Source organism: Crocodylus porosus, unplaced genomic scaffold (assembly GCF_001723895.1).
Source record: "Crocodylus porosus isolate Cpor-Errol unplaced genomic scaffold, CroPor_comp1, whole genome shotgun sequence".
Taxonomy (NCBI): Eukaryota; Metazoa; Chordata; order Crocodylia; family Crocodylidae; genus Crocodylus; species Crocodylus porosus.
In genome coordinates this window covers 59,942,897-59,970,069 of record NW_017728950.1, presented here as the reverse complement: position 1 = coordinate 59,970,069, position 27,173 = coordinate 59,942,897, and the positions used below count along the sequence as shown (strand labels likewise).

At 43.6% G+C, this 27,173-nt stretch overlaps 1 protein-coding gene across 2 annotated transcripts in view; it reads right to left on the bottom strand.

The window, feature by feature from the left end:
• The window catches only part of RFX3 (regulatory factor X3), a 146,958-nt gene that overhangs the window by 20,501 nt on the left and 99,284 nt on the right, over positions 1-27,173 (bottom strand). For both annotated transcript variants that reach the window (XM_019555123.1, XM_019555124.1), the window contains 4 exons: positions 14,628-14,749; positions 12,003-12,115; positions 9,686-9,801; positions 9,045-9,199 (listed from right to left, as the gene is read on the bottom strand). In XM_019555123.1, the coding sequence (XP_019410668.1) occupies positions 9,045-9,199; positions 9,686-9,801; positions 12,003-12,115; positions 14,628-14,749 (506 nt within the window). The remainder of the gene's footprint in view (positions 1-9,044; positions 9,200-9,685; positions 9,802-12,002; positions 12,116-14,627; positions 14,750-27,173) is intronic.

Genomic DNA, 27,173 nt, shown 5'->3' with positions numbered 1-27,173 from the left:
ACCTGTTCAGCCTCCAGAAGAGAAGGCTGAGGGGGGATCTAGTGGCCTGTTACAAACTAGTCAGAGGGGACCAGCAGGCATTGGGGAGTCCCTGTTCCCCCAAGCACTACCAGGAGTGACTAGAAATAATGGTCACAAGCTGGCAGAGGGTAGATTCAGGCTGGACATCAGGAGGGGCTATTTCACCATCAGGGCGGCTAGGTTCTGGAATCAACTTCGAAGACAAGTGGTGCTGGCTCCTACCCTGGGGGTCTTCAAGAGGAGGCTAGATGTACACCTTGCTGGGGTCATTTGACTCCAGTACTCTTTTCTGCCATGGTAGGGGGTCAGACTTGATGATCTGCTCAGGTCCCTTCTAACCTTACAAATTATGAAACACTGCATAACAAAAGCTAGTGTAGCAAAAGAGCATTAAACTCATCCAGCCTTTTGGACCTGTCATTTGGGGACAACTATATGCCAGATCTGGAGTTCAGAGCCATGTCATCTGGCCCATAGGAAACAGAAATTGGTGGTGACAATGCTAACTGCCGCTATTCACAGAGGCACTGCAACTGCTGCATCTCCTGCTGCCAAATTCCAGGCTTAAGGGCAACCCCATGGGCCAAAAGACGCAATGGTTTGTCTTGCCACTGTCTGTATTGCTGTTACCATCATTTAACCTGCTGCCAAATTTCCAGGCCCTAGGGAGCCCCCCAGGCCTGATAACACAGCTCTGTACTCCAAATCTGGCCTGTAGGTCTTATCATTGACACCCCCACTGTACACATCTCTTTCATATAATTGTGTTGCGGAACAAAGCATCTCCAATCTGCTTTAAAAATAAATATGGAAAAAAGAGCTGAAGGACATCTCTATAGAAAGAAGTCTCTTTAGTTATGAAGAAAGAGAGAAATGGATGAGAATAAGAGAAATTCTAGCTTCCACCTCAAGAAATTTCTAAAGTGCTTCGAACATTTCAATCTAAATATAAAACAAATTCTCTGTCATCTTTATTTCAGTGAAGTGAATGCATGCTACCTGAATCTGTGCCCAGGCCTTTACTACTAAAACTAAAACCGTTTTTTGTATAGAGGAAATAAATCATTTTATTTTTTTTTGGTACCAGTGAATGTAAACCTGTCTGGCAAACAAAGGAATCAAACATCTGCATTACTTTCAATATTCTTCAAACATTTGCTACTACAGAAAAGAAACTAGTTTAGACAGCTCCGTGGTGAATCGGGTGTGAAGTGAACAGGGAAAGTGACTTAAGTTGTTTTTGATTTGTTACAACCTATCTGAACAATGGCTGAAGTTTCTGAAAATGGCATAAGGAACAGTACTATTTGTTCAATTAATAACATGTCTGATGGTTTGCATAGATTTCACATATTTAATAGACATTAGGGCTGGAAGAGATCTGAGAAGATCGAGTCCAGCCACCCACCCACCCGAAGGGCAGGAAGTCAGTTGGTGTCATAGGATCCCAGCAAGATAAGCATCCAATTTACTCCTGAAGGTGTTCAATGTAGGTGCCTGAACCACCTTCGATGGCAGGCTATTCCAGACCTTGGGGGCTCGAACAGTAAAGAAATTCTTTCTTATGTCCAGCCTGAAATGGTCTTGCAGTAGCTTATAACCGTTCGACCTCATCATCCCTTGGGGTGCTCTGGTGAACAAATGTTCCCCCAGGTACTGGTGGTCACCCCTGACAAACTTACAGGTGGCCATCAGGTCACCCCTGAGCCTGTGCTTTTCCAAGCTAAAGAGCCCCATGGCTCTCAGCCTGTCATCGTAAGGTCTGTTTTCCTGACCTCTGATCATGTGTGTGGCTCTTCTCTGGATTCTCTCAAGCTTCTCCATATCCTTTTTGAACTGTGGAGTCCAAAACTCCAACTACAGCCTCACCAAAGCCTAGTACAATGGTAGAATGACGTCCCGCGATTTGCTTGAGAAGCATCTATGGATGCATGCCAGCATATTGGTTGCTTTACTAGCTGCAGCATCACATTGCAGGCTCATGTTCATCTCGTGCTGCCTTCAGAACTAAAAGTGCTGATCTTCTACAGAAAGGCTTGGAACAAGAATGCAATTTTCTATGGCATGAACATACTTAAGTGGAAACAATTCAGACAAAATGTGGCACCCTGAAGGCAAATTTGTAAAGTTCTAGATTTAAAGGGGTCTTTTTACATTTGTTGTACTTAAAGATATAACAACAGAAATTGATGGTTCATTATGATGATCAAATCTCAAAATAATTGGTAGAGATTAGCATGCACAGAAGCTTGTATTTGAATTTGAAATACCTTAGTATTTTATGAAGCATACAGGAAGTGGAAGCAGGGGGTAGTTGGCAAGGAGGAGTACACTTTCTTGGCCCACACCTGCAGGGAGTCAGTCAGGAAGACCAAGGCAGCTCTAGAACTCAGGCTAGTGGCAGGAATTAAGGACAATAAAAAGTCCTTCTTCAGGCACACTGAGATCAAAAAGAGGGTGCAGAGTAGCATAGGATCCCTACAAGACAGGCGGGGGGGGGGCTTAGTGACGGACAGCAGGAACAAGGCAGAGCTCTTCAATGAGTTTTTTTTGCCTCTGTCTTCTTAAAGAGGAATCTAGATGAACCCTCAATATGCATCATGGATACCAACAAGGGAACATCAGCTGACCAACAGTCAGTGCTGACACAGTAAAAGGACACTTGGAGGGACTGGATGTGTTCAAATCACCAGGACTGGAGGGACTCCACCCATGGGTAATGAAGGAATTAGCGAGTGCTATAGCTGAAACACTGGCAAGGATATATGAGCGCTCATGGTGCTTGGGTCAGGTTCCGGAGGACTGGAAGAGGACTAACATCATCCCAATCTTTAAGAAGGGGAGGAAGGAAGATCCAGGGAACTATAGACCAGTCAGCCTTACCTCTATCCCTGGGAAAATCCTAGAAAAAATTATCAAGCTTACCCTTCCCACAACTAACATGTTACCTGCTTGGCCTTGGAGGAGAAAAGAAGATTCCATGGACAGACTCACAACCCCTGTTACTGCAGCAGTGCTGTTACTGAGCAGCTCTAGGAAGAAACCAAATATTTCTACTTATGTCAGAATTGAAAATAAATAATTTTTTTGAAGGAAAAGCATTTCTTTCTCTGAAATTTGGCCTTTTTTCCTAAATTAAAATTTTTCATTAACTTTTTTTTTAAGCTTTTCCAAATGAGATATTTAACTTGCGATCTTCTCTTCAAAATTTGAAATTAATTTCCTCTTTTCATACTTTTTTATGGCCCAACTGAGTGGCAACTGGTGCAACTTTTGCAAAATTGAAACACTGAAAATCCAGAAGACAAAAAAATATCCGGCTTTATGTCAGAGGCAAAGATTTCTTGGGTGACCCCTCATGCCTCCCCCCCAGACCCAGGAGGCACCAGTCACTGAGCCGGGAGGCAGCGAGGGAATCCCCCACATGTTCCCCGGTGGACCTGGAAGTGGGCTAGAAGTGCTTCTGGTCCACTTCCAGGTCTGCTGCCAAGCACACTGGGGACTGCCCAGCGCTCCCATGGGATGCTCCATCTGCCCCAGTATCTCAGCATTCATGAGCTGCCTGGTACCTTGAGGTATGTAGAAAAAATATTTAAAGCTGTGTCTATGTCTGAATCGTCAAATCTTTCCAAATCTCTCCAAATTGATTCGGAGGGTTCCAGTTAATCTCTCTGAATCAAAAAGGTCTCCTGATTCAATTTGGATTTGGAGAATCAGTGACTGAAGCTTTACACAGCCCTTCTATGCAGTGCCTGGCTTCCTGGGATCAGAGATCTGAGGAAGAATGTCTTGTATTTGAAAGGTTGTCTAACTTTATTTCAACTACATATTCCGTCCAATAAGAGATATCACCCTAAGAAATTCTTGTCTCCTCCAAGATCCAGTTAATTTATCTAGTTCAGCAATTTCAGTTCTGATGACACTAGGAAATAAGTTCCTAGAGCCGCCAACTACCTTATTGCAGTGAATAGGAGAGAATTTTCTCAACCTGGAAGCAGGAATTACAATGCCATGAGATGGGGGATTTGGGGGAAAGTGGGTCACCTTGTTTGCCCTAATTCCTCAAAAAGGATTAGCTAGGTTATTTAGCTGGTTAGTTAGCTGCTTCTAAATGCTGAAAAAATAAATCATAGCTTCATAGTTAGTAGGGTTGGAAGGGACCTGAGCAGATCATCAAGTCTGACCCCCTGCCATGGCAGGAAAGAGTACTAAAACATTTCTCTCTGAAAACCTCTGAAAACATGGAGGTATGGGTAGAAAGTAGGCCTGTGCGAATAGGGAAGTATTTGATTTGGATTCGGCCAATTCGGAGGACAGTGATTCGATTCAGTGATTCAAATCACTGTCCCCATTCGATTTGGCGGAATCAGAATGGGAGATTCAGTGCTGATTCAGAGATTCGGATTAGCCAGGGAGAAGCAGGCACAGCTGGGTGGCTGCAGGTTCTCCAGAAGCTCCTCTGGCTGTGCCTGCCTCTTTCCGGTGGGAGGACCTGCAGGAGAAGCCCCATGGCTGTTCTGCCTCGCCCCAGCCTCCCAGGACTTCAAAAAATAAATTAATAAAAAAGCCCCGCACTCACTGGCTCTGGCAGAGGCAATCAGGGCCTCTTGGAGCCAATGGCAGAGCTCCCCCCTGACAGTGTGGGGCAATGGGGATTGCCCCGGCTTGCCTGGCACCTGTGTGGCAGCTGCCCCTTGGCATGGGTGCAATGTGGCTCGGCACCTGTCAGCCAGAGCCCAGCACTGCTCAGCCTCGGTAGCTCCAGCTCCCAGATAGCGTGTGGCACTCTGCCAAGCTGTGCTGCACCCGTGCTATGGAGCAGCTGCCACGCAGGTGGTGCCAGGCGGTGGGGGGGAGGGCACTGATCTCTGCTACCCCATGCTGTGCAGGGGGGCTCTGCCACGAACTCCCAGAGGCCCTGATCCCCACTGCTGCAGCTGATGAGTGTGGACAGGGCTTTTTTTTTTTTTTTTTTTTTTAGTGCCTGGCGGGAGGCTGGGGCTGGGCACAGCAGCCATGGGGCCTTCTTCTGCGGCTTCCCCCACCCGCAGAGAGGCAGACACTGATGAAGGAGCTGCGGGAGAACCTGCAGCCGCCCGGCTGTGCTTGCTTCTCCCCAGCCGATCCAAATCTCCAAATCTCTTTGTAACAAGGGGCCTGCTCCGGGCCGATCTCACTGTGGCCCGCCCACCTGTTTCTGGGCTAACTGCCCACCTTCTCTCCCGCCACATCTTGTTGTTAATTATTTAATTGATATTAATAAGCGGTAGGCTGCCCATTTCTTCCCCCAATGCCAGAGGGCACTATCTGTGTTTCTCCCTGACACCGCAGCCCAAGTCTCACAGATGGCATCCATAGTTCTCACAATCACCGGCCCCTCGTTGGGCCCCAGAATCCTCATCCACCTTCATTCTCAGCCACATAGCTCCTTGAGCTGCTTCCCCCTCACGGGTGTGGTTCCCCCACAGCATTGACCAGTCGGAGCATGTTCAGACAGGTTCGTGAGTCAATGGCCTCACACTCTTCCTCTGGGGTCCACCTTCCAGATCCTACAAAAGAGGTAACCCACCCAGTTGTGGGGGCTAGGGGTTAAGGTGCACCAACCCGCCTTTCATCTGGGTGGTAACTGGCCTGGCACTTCCTGGGGGCTCCCGTGCCACTGAGAGCCCCACAAGACCACCCACCCCCAGCAGGGTGCAGTTTTAGGTCATGCCCAGGACCAGGAGCCTCCTGACCATGCCCTACAGCTCCTCCCTTACCTCCAGATGAGACCAGCAGCCCTGCAGCCAGGCGATGTTGTTGCCTGGCCTCCAGCAGCAAAACTGCCCTGTTTATATGGGCAGCCCTAGGTTCAAAATGGCTGCTCTCATCAGGCACCTGCTAGCTCCAGGCCCTTAACGTGGCATGCACAAACAGTGCCCTGCCACACTCTTTGAATATTTTTTTAATCAATCTGGAGGCTCTGAATTCAATTTGGACCTTTTAATGGGTTCTCCTGATTCAATTCAGATTCGGAGATTTGGTTTCCAAATTGGGCTGAATCTCTTCCAAATCGGGCTGAATCTCTTCCAAATCAGATTGATGACTGAAGCTTTGCACAGCCCTAGTAGAAAGCCAGCTAGATACCCAGAAATGATATGAAGAGGCCTCTTGGTAAAGGGCAGTCCTTAGATCAGAAGAGATTTTTAATAAGTAATCTGAAAATTGTCCAAATAACAAGAATTCCCAAAACCATATGTATAATTATCCAAATCTGCTTAATAGTACATTCATCCATTGCTACATTTTTTTCCAAATAGAAATATTCTGTTATTTTTGGCAATCAGAATGTATGTGAAATGGATCAAAAACATAAGTAGCTATCAGCTTAGACAGAAATGCTCCACATGTGAGCCCTTTTCTAAAACCTTGCATTAACGCTATTTCTTTTATTAAATAAACAGAAAGTAGGCAAAAACATGTCATAGGCTAGTAATCACTCAGCTAGCCTATGAAACTTCTCTGGTGGTTAATAGAAAGCACAAAAAAAGAAGTGGAAGGCAAAGAAAAAGCAATTTTGATACAAAAATCAGTGTACAGATATATACATTAGCATTTTCCATGGCAGCTTCATTTTCATAATCATGTTTAAATAAAAAAAAACTTGTGTGAAGGAAAGACAAAATTAATTGTTTTCTTCTTCTAAATTTAAGCCTTAACTCAATTTCTGAAATCTTCTTGCATTTTTTTGCCTATTTGTTGAAGGTGAATTATATGTGCTTAAAAATAAGATTCCATCTGCTTACATTTTATATTAGAAAAGCAGACTATATCAAGCATAAATTGAAATTAATTAATTTAAAAGGTTTATTAGTTTATTCAGTTTATAAAACGATAGGGGTCACCTGTATCATCTCTATAGCTTGATAAAGAAAAATTACCATCTAACATTTTTTCCTACTACATTGATGGAAATATATTTAAATGGCTAACTTTTGATTTTTGAGTCATATTGTCAACCTTTTTTGTACTGCAAATAATATACTGTATATAGTGAAGTCCAATTCTGTTTCAGTAACAAGCAAAGGTCAGTAGCATGTCCTTATAGAGCAGTGGGTGTAATTTTTTTCTGAACTGTTTGTAATAACTGAAGTCATTATAGATGTATTTTTATTGACACAAGCAGAAAGTGATTTTGCTAGCTGTAAGGCTATTTTTGAGGCACCATCTCTTCAAACATTAAGCCAACCTAACTGTGAAATGATTACTGTTTGGTTCATGGACAGAATACAATATTTAATATAATGATATGGATTTTATCAGTAAGATATTATTAACTATTATTGTTAACAGACAATATTAGCATGACATGCCTGACACAATAAACATTTTATAAAGTCAACTTTGCTAGAAACTAAGGTAAATTAGATTTTTTTAAAATCAAAAACAGCTGCAAGGTAAACTGCCTGAGCAGTTACAGGTACCAATAAAATCAACTTTGAAAAAAGAAACTGTTTTCCTGAGTTAAACAATTTGATAATTATTGTTTAGTTATGAAATCATAGTACAGTCAGCAGTATTACCAACTGTGCAGCATAATACTTTAGTCAGTCTTTAAATTTTTCTTTTAAAAATCTTTTGAATTTCTCATATTTCTCATAGAACAAGAAGCATGCTAAACTGAAAAAAATAAATAGGGCTAACATGTTTGAATTAGCCTTATATTGTTTTTAGTAGTAAAATTTAGCATCAACATTAATAGCTTACTGATTTTACTATACTTGGAGGATCAACAACAACTTGTTAGTTGTCCAAAACTAAAATCAGAGAGCATATCCACATTTTTTGTAACTGAATCTAAGGCCTAAGGCAATGCCAAGTGAAGTTAGTTTAAATACTCCAACAGACATACATGGATCATAGCTTAGAACCAGAGCATATTGAAATCTATCAGGTAGACTAGAGCCAGAAAACAAAGGAACACATTTTTCATATTCAGACACAGCAAAATATATAATCTATAATGATCAAAGCATATTTCACAGCAAAATATATCCTACAACCTTCAGGAAGCATGTTTTTAATCTCTTTTAATAAATATGTAGAAATTACCAGTCTTATTTCCTTTAAATACAATGCCTGTGCCAATCAGGGGCACATCTGGAGGGGGCACAATGGCACAGACACAACCCACATTCATGAAAGCAGCAGTCAGTTTTCTTAAGATCCTGGAGGAAGTAAGACTTTTCCTTCCATCCTTATCTCTGGCACATTCTGTAACCTCCCATTCCCCCCCCCCCACAACTGCTGCTGCTTGCACCATCCCTGCTGACCTGGGGGGGAGGGGGCTTCACAGCCATTCCTTCCCTCTCCAACTGGACTCAGAGAACTGGGCCCAGCCAGGAAGAATGGCAGTGATGGCTAGGTTCCTCCTCCCTGCTCCCAGGACATTCTCTGCCAGTTCAGGACAGGCATGGTGGAAGGGAACCCATCCATGACTACTACTGTCTCTGGCTGATTCTGGCACCCTGTGCAGCCCATTTGGAGCAGACTAAGAATGGCTGTGGAGCCTCCCCCCACCCCTACAACAGCTAGGGGTGGCAGCAGCGGAGGGTATGGGAGTGGGAAACAGGGGTGAGGAGATGTGTCACTGAGCACAGATGTGACGGGAGGTGGGACTGAGAGAGAGGAAGGAAGGTCCTTACCTGATTGAGGTACTGCTGCTCACACTGCAGCGTATGCCCACCTGATGGGGGAGGGAAAGCTGGGTACAGGAGGTGTAGCCACCCCTACAACATCACAGGCTGCTTCTGTATTCCCCTTTACAAAAGCCTAGATCCACTGATGACACCTACTCTAGGTACACCTCTTTCTACTCTACAGAACTAAAAAGTGTCCACACACACTACTTCTGCAGTCTTCAGAATCAATCCCAAAGATTTCCCGGAAGGTAGTACAAACACAAGATAACCAGGCGCACGTGCACCCACACACACACACAGACACACAAAATCCTTACAAGATGTCTTCTCTGTTCAACTTACTAGGAATAGGTCTAAGGACGTCAGGAATGAGAATCTCCACCAAAGCCTGGTACATCACATGGTCACAGTTACACATCCATTTCAGAATAGACTCATTTTTGCACAGAGTTATCAGCTTTGCTTTCGGAAGTCGACTTTCTATTTCACTCAGATTGCTGGTGTGAACAAATGTATCAAATGAATAAACGAAAATTAATTTACATGTTGATAAAAAAGAAGTAGAATGGATTTTAAAATATAGTATTTAATAAAGCATTATAGATGTTTGAATACCCAACACTGCTATACTTCGTACCATATAAGACTGGAAAATGGCTTCTAAAGCTCTGTTACAGCACATAAATTATATGCAGAGGTGATAAGAATGCTTCCCTTACCTAAAAATATTGCATGCTACATCATGAAAAAAAATGCTCTTTTAATCCTCCAAGCACACAAACAAACAAACAAAAAGGGAGTTGTGGGGGGGGAATACACAGATACAATAATTTCAAAAGTGCAATTTGTGGTACCTAGTAATTTAATCTAGCAAACATCAAGTAGGGTTTTTCAGTTTATATAAATAACTGATTCTATTTGATTTGACATCTGCTATTACATGATGATAACAAACAGTAAATGGAAAAGAGACCTGTACTGACCTTGGTTCGGTAACAGTAGTGCCATCTACTGGAGTGGAGGGAGAATAACGCCAAAAAGTTTGCCACAATTTTTCTATCAGACTAAATTGAAGATTCACTACAACATCCAATATTGCCTGAAAGAATACAAAGAGAGTACAGCAAGTCTTCTACCGAATTTCTCTCCTCTCTTCCCACCCTGCAAGTCAGGGGCGAGCAATTAATTCAGGTGGAGGGCCATTGAACAAGTTTTGATGAGCTGTCCAGGGTCACATAGGTAGCCTCGCTCAATGACAGTTGCCCCACCCCCTGGTCACCACACTGGAACCAGAAGTCCTGTCCCCTAACCCCTGACCTTTGCCACCGGATGTCCCTCCCATTGCTGTCCCCCACCCAAACACTCCTTTTGGGAGCGGGGGTTGCCATCTTAGAACCAGAAAAACAAAAACAAATCATACACTAGAAGTCAAACACCTACTATATTTTAATTTTATTACAAAAAATATTTGTCATGACTTGTGATTGTGTAGTGTACATAGAAGGCATTGCATAATAATTCAAAAATAGTGTCACTCTTCTATATTGTGTGTGTGTGTGCGTGTGTGTATGGTGGCATGTGGGAGTGTGTGCAGGGATTGTAAGAGGATGTGGCTGTGTTGAGGGGCATAGGGTATGTTGGGGTGTATGTATAGGTTGATGGGAGTTGTGGGGGAAGGGTGTGGGTGTGTGGGGTGCAAGGGAGGGTGTGGGATGTAGGGACCTTCCACACACTCCCCCATGGTGTGCAGCCCCTGCTACCTAGGAGCAGCAGTAGGCAGAGAGGTCAGGGCGCATATGCCCGGAGCAGGCACCTGGTGGGGTGTGGCTCTGGCCAACACTGCACGAGGGGAGGGAGCACACCCTGTCTGGCCGCCTCTACTGCCAGGGCTCTGTGCTGTGTACCTACAGCTCCAGCACTTGCAGAAGGGAAAGTCCTACACTGGAGCCTGCTGCCTCTGTCACCCCTGCTGTGCTGTCCCTGCACTCTGCCAGGAGTGGAGGGAGCCCCGCCCCCTGCTTTCCTGCGTAGTCCAGCACAGGGCTTTCCCGCTCTGAGTGTGGAGCTGCAAGTGCGTCATGAGGAGTCCCCATGATAGAGGTGGCCAGGCTCTGTGCCGTGCGCCTACAGCTCCACACTCAGCGAAGAAGCCCTGCACTGGACTCAGTGGGGAAGCAGAAGGGAACCTTGGTGATAGAAGCAGCCAGGCAGGCTGCGCCCCCTCTCCCTGTGCCACACTGGCTGGAGCTGCACCCCACTGGGCACTTGCGTCGAGCACGAGGACCCTGACCTCCCTGCTTACTGCCAGCAGCTGGGGCTGCATGCCATGGGGGGAGTATGTATGCAGGGGGTTCCTACACCTCCTTCCCTCACCCACACCCTGCCCACCTGAGGTCTGCACTCCTGCTGCCCCTCTGGGTGCAGCCTCTGAGCTCCAGCTTCTGTCCAGCTGCAACTCCACTCCCCGACCAGCCCTGCCGCTTCCCTACCTGCTATTCTAAGCAAGCAGGTTCCAGGAGCCCCACCTGGAAGCTGATGGCTGGGCGAGCCCTTCCTCCCAAGAATGTGGGAGTGAGGCCCAATACGGTATGCTGGGGGGGTTGTACAAGTGCAGCAGGAGGGTCTGCAAGGCTACTCAAGATTCCTACCCTGTTTGTTGGTAAGACGGACTTTATCTTATCCAGTTAAGAGCAGTGGCACTGTGAGGTGATCCGTGAACCTGACTCTACCTTGCTGGGGCAGTCTAGTTCCATGGGGGTCACAAACAAGAGTCCCTGGAGCTGGAGAGGGAGTGGAAAGGGGAGGGAAGTTGGGATGAGGAGCACAGCCTCCTGGGATGCTGAAGGATCAATGTATACCCAGTGGCACTCCACACACAACTGGATAGGTGTTATATATGCAGTTGGAAATCACTGTACTGTCCAGAAGTTGCTCTTGTAAAGAGTTAATTCTTTACAAAACTATTATGTTTTTCCTATGCAAAAACACGTGAATGGCTGTATGCTCACTTTTTGCTGTGGCAAAAGGGCATGTTTTTTGTTAGAAATATTATGCCTGTCCAAAGCCTATAACAAATTTTCACTCTTAATACTCTAGCTAATCATTAATACTGGCTCTCCTTTTGAAATGAGAAACTACAGAAAAATCCTGTAAAATTTCCTTTTATATCGAATGAACATACTGGCAGCACCTGTATTGCCATTAGCTGTAATGTGTTTTGTAATGTCACGTTACACTGCAAGTCCTTGATTTTTAGCTCAAGTCAAAAGCAAGAGTTCATGAAAAATACATCTTTCTTACCTCACAGTGCTCTCGATAAAGACTCTGCAGTGACTTGATATCCTCAAAGGTAGTACCATCTGGCAGAGAAGATATTTCAACTTCTCCAAACTCTGGAAGTACTCGAGATGCATCTGTTTCCATGAAAACATAATGCAAGAGAGCTATTATGAATGGTGCCAATTACAGTTTAATTAGGAACACATTTAAGAATAATACAAAGAAATAAATTCTAAAAGGTCAAAGTTAGCAAAGAGAAAAGACTTTCACATTTATGTACGTATATGTGTATATGTGCGTAAGCTATGTGAAAATTATTAACATTTAATTTTAAACAATCTAGATATTTTAAAAGCAAAAGTAAAAAACCTATTACTGTGTATGTTATACAACCAGTTAAAATGAAGTCACAGACATACTATTTCTGCACAGCAAAGGCACACTCAAGTATTTAAGTCTACAAGAAATATTCTGTACATGACAGAATACATTATACTCATGGATGACTGTTCACATTTTATCTACCAGCTTGTTTTACACTCTTAGACTTTCATGCATTAACGTGTACTTTCAGAACGTTGCATAAATATTTCCAAGTAGAGATGCACAACAAAAATGAATTACCAATTTTTATGTGGGAGATTCAAAAACACTATAACTAATTTTCCCAATGACCTGAAATAACCTAAAGAAAAGTCCTACCTTTTAGGAAAAGGCTTCTGAAGGGGGTCGGACTCGATGATCTATTGAGGTTCCTTCCGACCCTAGCATCTATGAATCTATGAATCTATGAAAATCCTGTCTTTTAGGACTTTAAGTCTACAATTACTGTTGTATCATTTTAAAATCATTTGTATGTATATGCAATTATTAAATGACCATTTGTACAAACGTTTGATTTATAGGGTCAGCTACAGTAAATGCATGCAGAGGAATGGGCATGCAAGCCTAGGGTTTCCAGTTTTAAAATGCTGGCCCCCTCAGTGTACTATAATGCAGGTAATATCATTTAAAATTACAGCAGCCATGGACACATTTTCATGAGCAAATAGCTATTTCATAATTGCAAAACTGAAACAATTCCATTTCATACCCAGTTGGGACTTGAGAATGCAGTTGATGGGATCAAAAATGTTATGGTCACTGCTTAAGCATAGAAGATTAGGGTTGAAAGGGACCTCAGGAGGGCATCTAGTTCAACCCCCTGCTCAAAGTAGGACCGTCCCCAACTAGATCCTCCCAGTCATGGCTTTGTCTAGCTAGGTCTTAAAAACCTGCAAGGATGGAGATTCCACAACTTCTCCGAATAACCTGTTCCTGTGCTTTACTATTCTCCTAGTATTTAACTAAACTTCCCTTGCTGTAACTTGAGGCCACTGCTCCTTGTTCTGTCATCTGCCAACACTGAGAACAGCTTAGCTCCATCCTCTCTAGAACCACCCCAGAGGTAGTTGAAGGCTGCTATTAAATCTCCTCTCAGTCTTCACTTCTCCAGATTAAATAAACCAAGTTTCTCCAGCCTCTCCTCTTAAGTAATATGCCCCAGCTCCCTAATCATTTTCACTGCCCTCCACTGGACCCTCTCCAATTTGTCCATATCCTTTCTGTAGTGGGGGCCCCAAAACTGAACACACTACTCCTGATGTGGCCTCACCGGTGCCAAACAGAGGGGAAGAATCACTTCCCTTGATTTGATGGCAATGCTCCTACCAATGCAGCCCAGTATGCTGTTAGCCTTCTTGTCAACAAGGGCACACTGTTGACTCATGTTCATTTTATTGTCCACTATAACCTGCCAGAGTCTTTTCTGCAGAGTTGCTACTTAGCTAGTCAGCCCCCAGCCTGTACCGGTGCATGGGGTTGTTCTGTCCTAAGTACAGGACTTTGCACTTGTCCTTATTGAATCTCCTCATTGAGATTTCTTTTGGTCCAATTCTCCAATTTGTTGACGCCTCTGAATCCTAGTTCTACTCTCCAGTGTATCTACTACTCTGCCCCAGCTCAGTGTCATCTGCAAACTTGCTTAGAGTGCACTCCATCCCATCTTTCAGGTCACTGATAAAGATATTGAACAAAACCAGCCCCAGGATTGACCCCTGGGGCACTCCATTTAGATCTCTACCTTTGTAAAGCTGGCACACAGTGTATAGTGTAAGCTTTTGGGCTCGCACACCCTTCTTCAGGCTCAGGGGAAGTCAAAGGTTTCCAAGGCCAACACCAAGCCAGACGTCCTATTCTTAGCTGCGGTGGGACACTTCCCTGCTCAAGACCTTCCTTTTACAGAGAAGCTGGACCATGGGAAGACTGCTCAGTCTGTTGGGCCTCTTATGCCCCCACACCATAAAGAAAAATGGGTAGGAGATGCCATGGCAAAGCAAGACTGGATCAGGCCCCTTGCAATGATGAAGAGGCCAGGTGGGGTTTTATTCCAATATACAAAATATAAAAGCTTAGAGAAAAAATAGATTTTTGCATGGTTTTCTTATGTGAGGTCTTTAAATGAAGATATATGTAACATTTATAAGTCCTATTATAAATGACAGCTTTCACAGAGAACCACTGTAGAGAAATATTGTACCAGTAGCCTGGTGTTCATGTCGATTAAAGCAGTTTATTTAAAAGGCTGTGTAGTGTCCACTTACATACCTAAAAACTGTTGATGATGTTGACTTTGGGCAATTACAGTTTGCTCAACAGATGTGCCTGTCTGTTGACCACTTCCTGTGAAACCATCTGCAACCCCATCCACTTTCTGCATAGGCTTGTACCTAAAAAATATCAGATGGAAAATTAGACAAAATTATCCCTCTGTTCATCCATTCATAAATGCATTATTGTATGATATTTTCTGCCTACTTCAATACAATTTCTTTATTTGATACAAAAAATTCAGGCTACAAATAGAAATCATATTTGTCTTGGGATAAAATATCCTTGGATAAGGCACAATCATTTAGATGTCCATGTCCACTGCCCCAGGATAAGTCCAGAAAAGGTTAATGGGATAAGTACTAACAGTTTATCCTGGGATATCACAAAGTGTGCCTGAATGATTATCCTGACACTGCATCATTGATTTGATGGCAGAAAACCAGCAGTGCATTTGGATGTTCACTACACCCTTATTAGGATGGCAGTGTGTGTACATGCCAATCATGGGAAGTTTCTGTTCTGAGACAATCACAGGCATAATTTGTCCCTGAAAAAAAGCAAAGTTTGTTCTTGCCCTCAGTATATAAAAGCTTATATAAAATCAAATGTTGTATTTTTTCTCCCTCAAATAACATTAATTAAAATTTACCTGGGTATGATGATTTTCCCAATCCATGTTCTGGGTCTTTCTAGTCAGCTCATCTGAATTGTGTTCAGTGAACAAATCAGCTCTTTCATTTCTATCTTCATATTTCTCATTTGACTTGTAGCCATCCTATTTTATTTACTATACCCTAACCAAGCTCAGCAATAAGTACAAAATAAGTAGTTTCCTCATTGACTTTTCTATGGTTACCATTACTGTAGCATTTGGGTCTAACAAGCATTAGTTTATTATCTTTATATCTTTACACTGTAGGGAAGTTTTTCTTCAAAGAGGAATCAAAACCCGTAAGCGACCAAAGCTAAAAACTGAAGAAGTTTCAATTAGCTTTGGATACCCAGTGATCCGTCAACCAACATTATGTCCTATTTTTCATAAATATTTTTGTAAAAATATTAAATAGTTAGCCCTTCCCAATTAGCCCCATAGAGGTTAATGGAGTATTATATTCCATTTTACAGATGAAGAAACTGAAAAAAGGGCTTAGTGCCATGCAGTCAGTGGAAAAGCCAGAATTCAGAATCAGAGCTTTTCTGACTTTCCACCCCATACTCTGGCTTCCAGAATGCACTGCCTTGCTACCACTGGTGGTCAGTCTTAAAGGCTCTCAACTAATTCAACTGCAGTTGTGAGTTCTCAGCTCTTTTGCAAATTGAACACTAGTGCCAAGTTTGGTACCTGGAAAACTAACAACGTGCAACTTTTGTGGTTACTTATGAAAAATCTGCTTCTCCAATGACTTCTCCAATTTTATTTTGTGGCAGAAGCAGGTATAGAATCCAGTTCTCCATAGGGGCATTTAATAATATTAACAATGAAACTGCTTCCTCTTCTTGCCATACCCTACCACACTGACTATACGCCTTCTAACTTCTGCAATAAATGGAGCAGTGATTGTTACAGATAATAGAGTCATTCCCTACACAAGTTCAATTCATTCCATGACCACCATCCATTTTGAAATGAGACAAAATCTGATGAAAAAACAGCATGCAATCATGTACTTTGAGTTTATCAGAATGCATTGCCAGGAGAGGGTAAATGCATCAATACCCTGTGAAAACTGCTTTCCTAACTTTTCAGTTCTACACTTTGCAACCTTAACATTTTCAGAATAGGATATATTTTTTAATGAATTAATTTCCTAGATTTTTAAAAAAGTAATGACTGCCTTATCAGCAAAGACTGAATACTGGACATTCAACACTACAGCACCACAATCATCTGAACAACAGGATTAAGTACAATATCTGGCAGGTGTCCATTATGGACCAGTGAGCAGAGGGCGACAGTGAAGACAGGCAGATGAATTACATCTACTGTATTTACTCAAATATAAGACAACCCTGAATATATGCAACCCCCCAGTAATTAGATTCTACATATGGAAAATGTATAAATTCGTTACAGTTTTCCAGGTACAGCATCTAATTATTGGAGGTTTGCCTTAAATTGTCCCCCTCACATTGCTACATGCTACAGTAGTGAAAAATTGGGGGGGGGGGAGGGGTTAAGTAGCCTCTTTGTCCTCTGCCCCCCAATTCTTCCTTCTGCAGCCCTTTCCCTTGCTACATACTGTCAAACCCTGCTCTTCCTGAGCACATGGAAGTAAAGAGTAAATCTGAAAGCCCTGACCTTGAAAGAAACAGACCTTTAGTAACTTGTATATAGCCAAATTGCTACAGGTATCTATAGACTTTCCATGTATTTTACCTTTTTTGGAAATTGTTGCAAGTTTTACCATAGATATTCCATAAACATACCTTTGAGTAGCACTTTGGCACTCATATGTAGTACGGACTATGCATATCATTAGGTCCAAAGACAAAGATTCATGATTTACCATACATTCACTGGGCTGGGTCCTAGCAGAGTCAACAGTGTTTCAAGCCATGGTGACCCCACAGTTCAACACTGCTCAGTATGTTTGTGTACTCCAGATACCCCCCACAAAGTATCCATGTGCTAATTAGCCCCCCAACACATGACTGGAACCAGGTGTTATTTTGATGAGTCCTGGGATCTTCACTCAACTGCCTACTTATGCTACTGCAGAGACACTAGGCATAAAGGAGTTTTAAAATACAACAAATTTCCCTCGTGAACTTTATGACCAAAGGTTATGCATAAATATCCATCTTTCCAAATAGTACTAAAACAACCAACACATGAACACCTAACAATGAAATATATGACCTAAACTCTGAGAAGTGAAGAAAATACTAGTTCAGTAGTTTCCTATTTTGAGGCAGAATAAGTGAAAGGATCATAAAATTATCTGTATCATATTCTTTTTTTGTCCATTTAGTTCTTTAAACAGGAATTTTCTAAATGGGTACTATACTGTGATGTGTCTGCAAAGCGACACTTAGTTTTCTTGTTACTGAACTCACAAGAGCTGTTTTAGAAAGGACAACGACCCCAGATAAAGATAATGTACCGACGGTCAGATACACTCAAACTTGCTCTCTGGTGGGCTTCAGACTTACCATCCCCAACAGAACCAAGAATTAAATATGTCTTGGCTCTTATAAGGAAAGATCTTGGAAGCTTTGCATTTGTCTGAGTAATCATGCCATCAGCAGGAGAGGGAAATAAATGAGCACAGAAGGAAAATGTTCTAAACATTGATTTTTTTGTTGTGCAGAACAGTAGTAACTTTACACAGATTACAGAAGCACGAGATGCTGCTACTGTTTTGCACAAGATACTGGCATGAATACAGCAGGCAGAGGCAGAGTTTCAATTCTAAGATGTCCCTTAAGGTACATTTGCTTCATTACCCTCCGACATACTCACTAACATGCTCACCTTGTTAGGTGTACATTACTGAATGGCCTGGCTTATTTGTTATCATCTTATTTCTTTCTAATAAAATAGAAACTTGGAAGCACTGTATTTATTTATTTAGACTTAGTCTAAAAGGCAGCTCCATACAAAAGCTTTTAAATGATCAAAGAGAAAGAATTACTTACAAAAGGTAGACTGCTGAAAGCTACAGCAATTCCTCATTATTTGTTAATGTAGAACCAAATGGACTGATTGCTAAAAGTAATACCTCTGAAATACTGGGCCTTGGAAAGTCCAAAAGTATATGTGTACACACACACGTCCTCGTGATTAGGAAGGTCATATACAGATATACACATACACATGGGCACGCTAGAAGGAAGGAATAGGCTGCAATTGGACCTAGACAGGTTACAGGGGTGGGCGGATGAGAATAGGATGGGATTCAACACTGACAAGTGCAAGGTGATGCACCTGGGGAGGAAGAACCAGCACCATACCTACAAGTTGGGGAACTCCCTTCTCGTCAGTGCAGAGGCAGAAAAGGATCTTGGAGTTATCACTGATGCCAAGATGAACATGGGCCCGCAGTGTGGGGATGCAGTCAGGAAGGCCAACTGTACCTTGTCATGCATCCACAGATGCATCTCCAGCAGGTCCAAGGAGGTGATCCTTCCCCTCTATGTGACACTGACGGGGTATCTAGTGGCCTGTTACAAACTAGTCAGAGGGGATCAGCAGGCACTGAGGGAGTCCTTGTGCCCCCGAGCGCTACCAGGAGTGACTAGAAATAATGGTCACAAGCTGGCAGAGGGTAAATTCAGATTAGACATCAGGAGACGCTACTTCACTGCAGGGCGGCTAGGATCTGGATCCAACTTCCAAGTGAAGTGGTGCTGGCTCCTACCCTGGGGGTCTTTAAGACAAGCCTAGACAATCACCTTGCTGGGGTCATTTGACCCCAGTACTCTTTCGTGCCATGGCAGGGGGTCGGACTTGATGATCTGCTCAGGTCCCTTCCAACCCTACTAACTATGAAACTATGAAACATGCACATACATGTATAGCCCTAATCACTTAGACATTTATATAATATTTAGCTTCTTAGAGAGCCTAGAGATAAAAAAGTGGGTCCACTAGAGTCAATGGCAAAACTGACTTTAATGACTGGAAACTAGGAGTGCACCAATAGACATTTTTGGGCGGATACTGATATTTAAGGAGGCATATTGGCTGATACTGATCCGATTTCTGATACAGCTGCCTCCAGCAGGTAAGTCTGGTGTGGTGGAAGGGAAGAGGCATGGAGGGGATGGGTGCAGATCAACAACCCCTGCGGTGAGGGAGGGGGCAGGGACAGGCACTGCCAAGGAGGGGCAGGTAGGTGTGCCTCCCACTGCTGCTTGCACCCCGGGAGGGCACGGGGGGGGAGGGGAGAGATGGCGTGTGTCCCTGGATATGCATGGGGCATGGTGGACTGCAGCTGGGGCTGGTCTTGGAGTGGGAGCCAGCAGTGCTGGGAGGCTGCTGCATCCACCCAAAATTTCACTGCAGCTCAGCTCCCAGTCCTGCCGCCACCAGCCACCTAGTGCTGCTCTGTCTCAGTGCCATACCTCCACTCATGTGCTGGGAAGAGCTAGGCTGGCAGCTGGCGGCACTGGCACTTGGAGCAGAGCAGCAGCGAAATCTGGGGTGGTTGCAGTATCCTCCCAGTGCCACCAGTGCCTGCTCCAAGCAAGCCTCCGCTGAGAAGAGCCCCGGCTGCAGCCCACACTGCCCTGCACAGATCCAGGGGCACACCCCCTCCCTGCCCTCTAGAGTGCAAGCAGCGGCTGGACCTGTCCCCCCCCACCCAGTGCCTGCCCCACCCTGCCTGGGCAACGCCTGCCCCTACCACCTCCCTCACTGCGGGGGGCGCTGATCTGCCCCCCCCATGCCTCATCCCTCTCCCCTCCCCCTCTACCACAATGGACTGACCAGCTGCAGGCATGCTGCTGGCTCTGCTCCTAGCTGCCTGAGTGCTGCGCTGCAGTTGCATGCAGCACAGAATTTATTGGCCAAATTATCGGCCCCATTGGGCCAATATCCAATACAGCAAATTTTCTTTATATCGGTACTGATCCAATATCAGACCAATGTATTGGTGCACCTCTACTAGAAATGGGCCAATGTAGTGCCCATCTTTAAAAAAGACAAGGAGGAGGACCTGGGGAACTACAGACCAGTTAGCTTCACTTCAGTATCACAGAAGTTACTGGAGCATACTCTAAGGAAGACCATCTGCAAGCATCTTAAAGAGGAAAGGCTGCTTGCAAGCAGCTAGCATGGATTTCTGAAAAACAAAGCCTGTCAAATAAACCTGATATCCTCCATTGACAAAGTAACTACTTGGGTGGATGGAAGGGAAACATGTGGCTTTTGACAAGGTACGACATGACCTTCTCATAAACAAATTGGAGAACTGTGGGCTAGATAAAATTACTACAAAGGAGACAGATAATTGGCTCAATAGCCATAAGCAAAGAGTGGCAGGAGGTTTTGAGTGGATTCCTGCAGGGGTCTGTCCTGGACGCAGGACCATTCAACATGTTTATTAATTATTTGCATGCTGGCATAGAAAGCTTCTTGAGCAAGTTTGTGGATAACAAAACTGGGAAGGATTCTGAATGCATTGAAGTATGTAAGCACAATTTAGAAGGATCTCAACAGACTGGAATGTCGGGCTAGAGCCAACAAGTTGAACTTCAATGCACACAAATTCAAGCTGTTACACCTTGGGAGGAATAATCAAAAATACAGATACAAAATGGGTGATATCTGGCTGGATGGCAGCACTATGGAAAAAGACTTGGGAGTCTTGGTAAACCAGAGTCAGTACAAGGCTGCAGTGTTATGTAGCTCTACAAAAGGTGAATGTGTTTTTGGGATGCATCAACAGAAGTATTAGGTGCAAGACATGGGAGGTGATACTGCCTCTCTACTCAGCACTGGTTAGGCCTCATCTGGAGTATTGTGTGCAATTCTGGTTAGGCCTCATCTGGAGTATTGTGTGTAATTCTGGTCTCCACATTTTAAAAGTACGTGGGGAAGTTAGAAAGTGTCCAGAAGTGGGCATTGAGGCATTGAGTATTGGCTACAGCCAAAGCTGGGAACTTCAACTGGGTTGTGTCAACGTTTCTGTTGGGACCAAAGCCGATGCTCCTGGTTAGAGGGTCTTGCTCCTCATGCTGAATGCTGATTTGGGGTCAGGAAGGAATTTTACTGCATGGTCAGATTGGTATGGACTGTGGGGCTTTTTGCTTTCCTTTGTAGCACGGCGTATGGCCCTCTGCCTGGGACCTCTTGAGCATATATTGACTTTTTATAGAAGCAGGACATTGGCTGCTGTGGTATCCCTGCTTTGCATGTGACAGGTTAGGGTGTTAGGTCTACATTGTGTCAGGGTTAATGGCAGTCTTATGTAGAGTTTAGATTATGGTTGTATGGGATGGTTTGAATAGGGGTAATTCTGCTTCAGGCAACGGGTTGGACGAGATGACTCCCTGAGCCCCTTTCCAGCCCTACTTCTCTATGACTATGACTCTATGACTTTAAAGTTCAACCCCAATATAACTCTTCTGCATGGGTTCCTCACATGAGGTTGATGCCTCAGGTTTTAGTTTAGTTACTATGTGGAGTTGATGCAACCAGATTGCTAGTTACTTTGCATAACTGATGCCCCCTGGATTGCATTCCTGTGCACCTTATTTGCTTAAGGCATGGAGCAACAGATGGTTCTGGAAGGCCTGACCTTTTCACCTTCTGCTCCAATAACCAAAACTAAGCATGCACAATGCAATTGGGATTTTGGAGGGAAAGTGTGGAATGACTGATGTGTGGGTGTTAGCTGCATGCCTGAAGTGACTGGTAGTGTAATTTGACAGTGAGTAAAGAAATGTATTGATGGATTGGCTGACAGCACAGATTGGGTACTGATTGGTTCTGACCTATAAGGTAATCTTGGATTATAAAGGTCCAAGTTGCAAGAGATTCTGCAGTCAGTAGGTTGAATGCGGTTGCGGTTGTGTGTGTGTCGATGTGCGTTGGTGGAGGAACTCTGTGCAACAGTGGGTATGTAATTTGGGTCTGTAGAGTACAAAGTGTGAGTCTGTAAAAGTTTTCATTTAGACTGCTTTGAGAGTTTGAGAGAGTGAATGCAAAAGAGCGTGGTTGCTTGGAAATGGAGCAGCACAGTGCCACCTGGCACTGGGACTCCATTTTTGCTCCTGAAGGACCACTACTACAACTGCCTTACAGCTCTCTTGGCATTGTATCACTCCATGTTGTTTTATTCCCCCTTTGTTGCTGGTATCTCCATTTGTTCTCAATAATAAACAATTTTGTTTAATAACCTTTTGTGTGTGTGTGTGCAAATCATGTAACCAGCAAACTAAGCTGGGCTTCTAGCTTGCTCTGAAGAGACTAAAGCAAGTCAGCTTGGGCCAAGTAGCCATAGAATACCTTCTATTCAGCCACCCCTGCCACAATAGAAGTTGTGTTGCCTGCTAACTAATGGCCTCACCTTAATTAAGAATATTAATCAGTTAATTGAGACATGCTCTTCTCTGGTCAACAATGCATCTACCTGTATAATGTATTTATCACTACATTACAAATGATCAGTATAAATAGCAGAGAAAACATGAGTTTTTAAATAAAAAACCTGGAAATCAAAACAAACTTTTATACAGTGTTAATGGCTTCTACAGAATGAACTGTTTTACAAATTTTCAGCTTCTGGAATTACTGTAAAGTCCAAAAAGCCCAAAACAAAACACAACAAACCAACCCCCACCTGTCCTTTAGGAGTTTCTAGGTTTTAAAAACTACTTTAATTAAAAATATAAAAGCCAACATAATCCTCTGATGTGCGAGTCAGGATTACCATAGCATTTGCCTAGGGTGCTTTATGTTAAATAAGTAGGGGAAAATTCTGAATACTGGCATTGTGACAGCATGACTTATCATATGAGTAAAAAATCTGCAATAGTTTTATTGAGAAATAGCTTACAAGATCCAGTTGACAATTTGAGAAAGCAAATATTTATTTATAGGACATCCAATGAAGACTTGATCTGAACATGGTTAGCAATCTTAGACTTAGTGCATCTTTTATGTATAGTAGGCTGATGGCAGACATTAATGCAATCACACGATTGGGCGTTGAGCAATGGAGGGTTTTATGCCCCATCCTCAAAACTTCATGACATGCCATGCCATGCCATGCCAGACATGCATAAAATACTTCCAATCCTAATCATATAACTGCAGCTGCCAGTACCTGGGGAGACCAACAATAGGAACCCTGCAGGACACCCCTGGCACAGGTAGGTGCCTTGCTTTACCTTTTTGGTTTGTGCACATTGTATGTGCAACATCCCTGTGGCTCATTTACTGTGTTATCACACCACAAATTGGCTTTAATGTGTGGAAGGGCTAATACTTATGGTAAAATTAACACGTTAATTGTGCCATAAATGTGACATCTGTCAGAACCCGTTGAAAATAAAGCCTCACTAATATGAGACTTCTTTGCTTCCGTCCAGTCTTTAGTCTACCTGGGCTCCCTTTGGGCTTTAACTGAGGATGTGAAAAATACTTATGACTTTGTACAACAGTTGCTTTTTTTTGGTCATTTAAAGCATTTTATTGCCATGATTTAATGGAAGTGTACAGCTTTAAATAACCTACAATGCTTTAAATAACTTCTGTACACTGGTAGAATTTCTGGCAATTCTACCAGTATCCCCTGGGCTTTGCAAGCTTGGTTACTGTTTGCCAGCACCACAAGGGGTAGCCCGGAAGTGCTAGCCAAACCTGCAAAAGCTGGCAACCCACCCTGCTCCCACCAGCTGATTGCAACAACAGCAATTATGCCAAGCAAGAGCGGGGGAGGAGGGGGAGAGAAGAGAGGAGAGGGGAGGGTGCATCCCGGCTCTTAAGAGTATGGCTTACTTTGTAGCCAGAGAGGCTGGCCCTGTGCTGGGGACCCCCAGGCCCTGTGGAGGTGGCCTGGGGGAGCTCTACCAGGCACTGTGGAGCTGGCTCTGTGCTGGGGGCCCCCAGGCTGGTGGATGCCTGGCAGGCCTTACAGCTGGGGCAGACTCTGGGCTGTACACCCACCAGCCTGGGGTCCCCAGCACACAGCCAGCTCCACAGGGCCTGGGGGTCCTCAGTGGTGGAAGGAAGAGAGCTGGTTCAGCTCTGTGTAGTCCTAGCAGGAGAGGAGTGTTGGCACTGGCTCCATGCCATCTTGCCTGACTAGGATCCTGTTTCTTCCTGACATGGCGTGGTTGAGAAGGGACTCTGTTGTTCTGGATGAGTCAAGGAAGTGCAGGGGCTCAGCATGTGTGTGTTTGTTGGGAGGGAAATCATCAAACACCCACAGATCCACAACCTCTTATTCCAGAGCTGCCTTCTCCACTGGTCTCCTGCAACCCTAGGAGGCTGCACCCCCTGCCTCTTAGCCTGGACAGTGCAGGGAGGCTCATAGCCCCTCCCTAACAACACTGCACTTCTGTCATGTTTAAGAGCACTGTAACTTTATCGTGCTATAAAAAGTGCTCTTAATTACAGTGTTGTAAAGTGTGCATGAAGCACATTTGTACACACCCTGTTTGCCACAAATGCCCACAGTCTACCTTGTGTTTCTGCGTTGCTTTTCTGAAGTTCTTTATTTGGCAGTTTCTTTTCTTTTTTGTTCATACTTGTTTCACTTTTTTATTTTATTCCGGGATTTTTTTTCTTCAACTATTAAGAGAGGAGCTATACAGGATACCGACCATTTATGACCATTACATATTGCAAGGGATGCTAAACTTTGCTCCAGAAAAGAGTGTTATTTAGACCTAAAAGGAATTGTGTGCATCTAAGTAGAAATAGCAAAAGTTTGGAAAGTTTTCCTTTAACAGTATTAATTTTCTAAGTTAGTGAAGCCCTCCTATGAAAATCTGTATTGTGGAGAGAGTGGTTTGGGCCACCTTTGAGTAAACTTCTGGGATCAGGACAAAAAAACTCACCTTCCTTGGAATTCTTGAAAATATTTTACGAAGTAGATTATAAAACATAGTTAATAAGCAACAGAACAAACTTTTGGACTATTTCACTTTGCTTACATTTATCATGTGACTGGTTTCTGGAAAGTGCAGAATATTGAGAGAAGGTTTGGTTCTTGAAACTAGATCCCAACAGCTAGCTAACATTTTAACACTACTACAACAGAGAGCAAACCACTAGCTTCCAGTTCCAAATGGCATTTTTACAGACTTTCATACAACTGTATTCTTTGTTAACTTACAATAAACATCCATCGTGTTCTTTAATAAAGTGATTACTGAGTACCATCAGAAACCTTATTTCTGAATGAATCCATAAGTTTACTGAATTCATGGTTTGAAGTAATTAAAATTAAAAAGAAAATTATCATCATAAAAATAAAATGGAAAGGTTGAAGGAAGTAGGCATGCCTAGTTTAGGGAAAAGATTAAAGGAGACAAGACAGCAGTATTCAAGTACTTGAAAGGCTACCATATAAAAGGAGAAAAAAAATTCTCCCTCATCACAGAGGGCAGGCAATAGATTTAAACTGCAGCAATGATGATTTATATCCAATCTAAGGAAAATAATTCCTTACTAATAACAACAGGATGATAGAACAAGCCATCTAAGTACCGCATTTACTCAATTCCAAGATGAGGTTTCTTTTCCCCATTTAATCTGGGGGAAAAGCCCCTTGTCTTGGATTTGAGTACAAGGTGCAAGGGTGGGGGTAATGGCTGCGGTTCTGACTCTGGTCCGGAGCTTGATTGGGGCCAGAGTCAGAGTTGCAGCAGCCACCTGCCCCCACAGCCTTTGCCCCCTGACCCACTGCTTATTGTCAGGTATGGATCCATTATGGGTCCATTCCCTCCCAGGCACAGAACACATACAAACTGCAGTCCCTGACTGGTCATGCAGCTTGACTCTGGGACTACTTCATGGCCAGGCAGGGGCTGGAGTTTCCATGTGCTCTGTGCTCAAAAGTCAATGGAGTTAGAGCTACAGCTGACAGTCAGCAGCATGGGGAGGGGAAAGAGGCTATAAGAAGCAGGTACAGGAAAGAGGAAGCAGGGGGCAGGCAGATGCTGCAGGGGGGTAGAGGTTGTGGGGGAGAAGGCAAGGGGCAGAGGCTGCAGGGAGCAGGCTCCTCCTGGGGGGGGGCAGACTTCAGGGGGATAAGTGGTGATGCTCACCTGCCCCCCCCCCCACTGCTGCCTTTGCCACTGCAGTGGTGGTGTGGGGATGAATTTATGACAACTCTCCAATTATTAGATTCTATAAATGGAAAATTATAACAAATTTATACCTTTTATGTACAAAATCTGAGTATTAAGGGGTAATCCTAAATTCAAAGTGATCCTGGATTCAGGTAAATGCAATAATCTGTAGAATCTTTATTGCAATATTTAAAAAAAGAGGATGTATAAGCATTTGTTTGATTTAGGAACAGCAAATCTTACAACTGTTCAACGGTATGGACTAGATGAACCTAAGTCAAGGTACCTTTCAACTGTACAATAGTGTAACTACGGCAGGGTGACCAGAGAAGCATCCTCAGGGGCTGATTTGGGCAGAGAGAGTAAAATAGCTGCTGCTGCAGCTGAATAATTGTGCCTGTGGCACAGTGGTGGCAGGAAGTTGCTGCTGCCCCCATGTGTCCCCTTACCCTGGGCATGTGGCAACCTTGTTATGCCTCTGCAACCTTATATGTAAATGGAAGATGAAGAGGTGGATTCATAGCCAGCAAAGAGCTAAAAGAATGGGAAGAAACAGCATACAGATGATCAGAGACAAAGCAGACAAACACTTGGATATAGACAATAGAGCTGAATTTGAATTTATAAGTAAGTAATCATTTGTATAACAAACAAATAATTTTATGAGGAACAATCAAGCCGAAGATGCTGAAGGTAATGATAAAAAGTGTTCTCCAAGATGTTTTCTATACAATACCTAATAAGAATAATATACAACTAAAGTACTGATGGTGAAATATTCAAATGGATAAA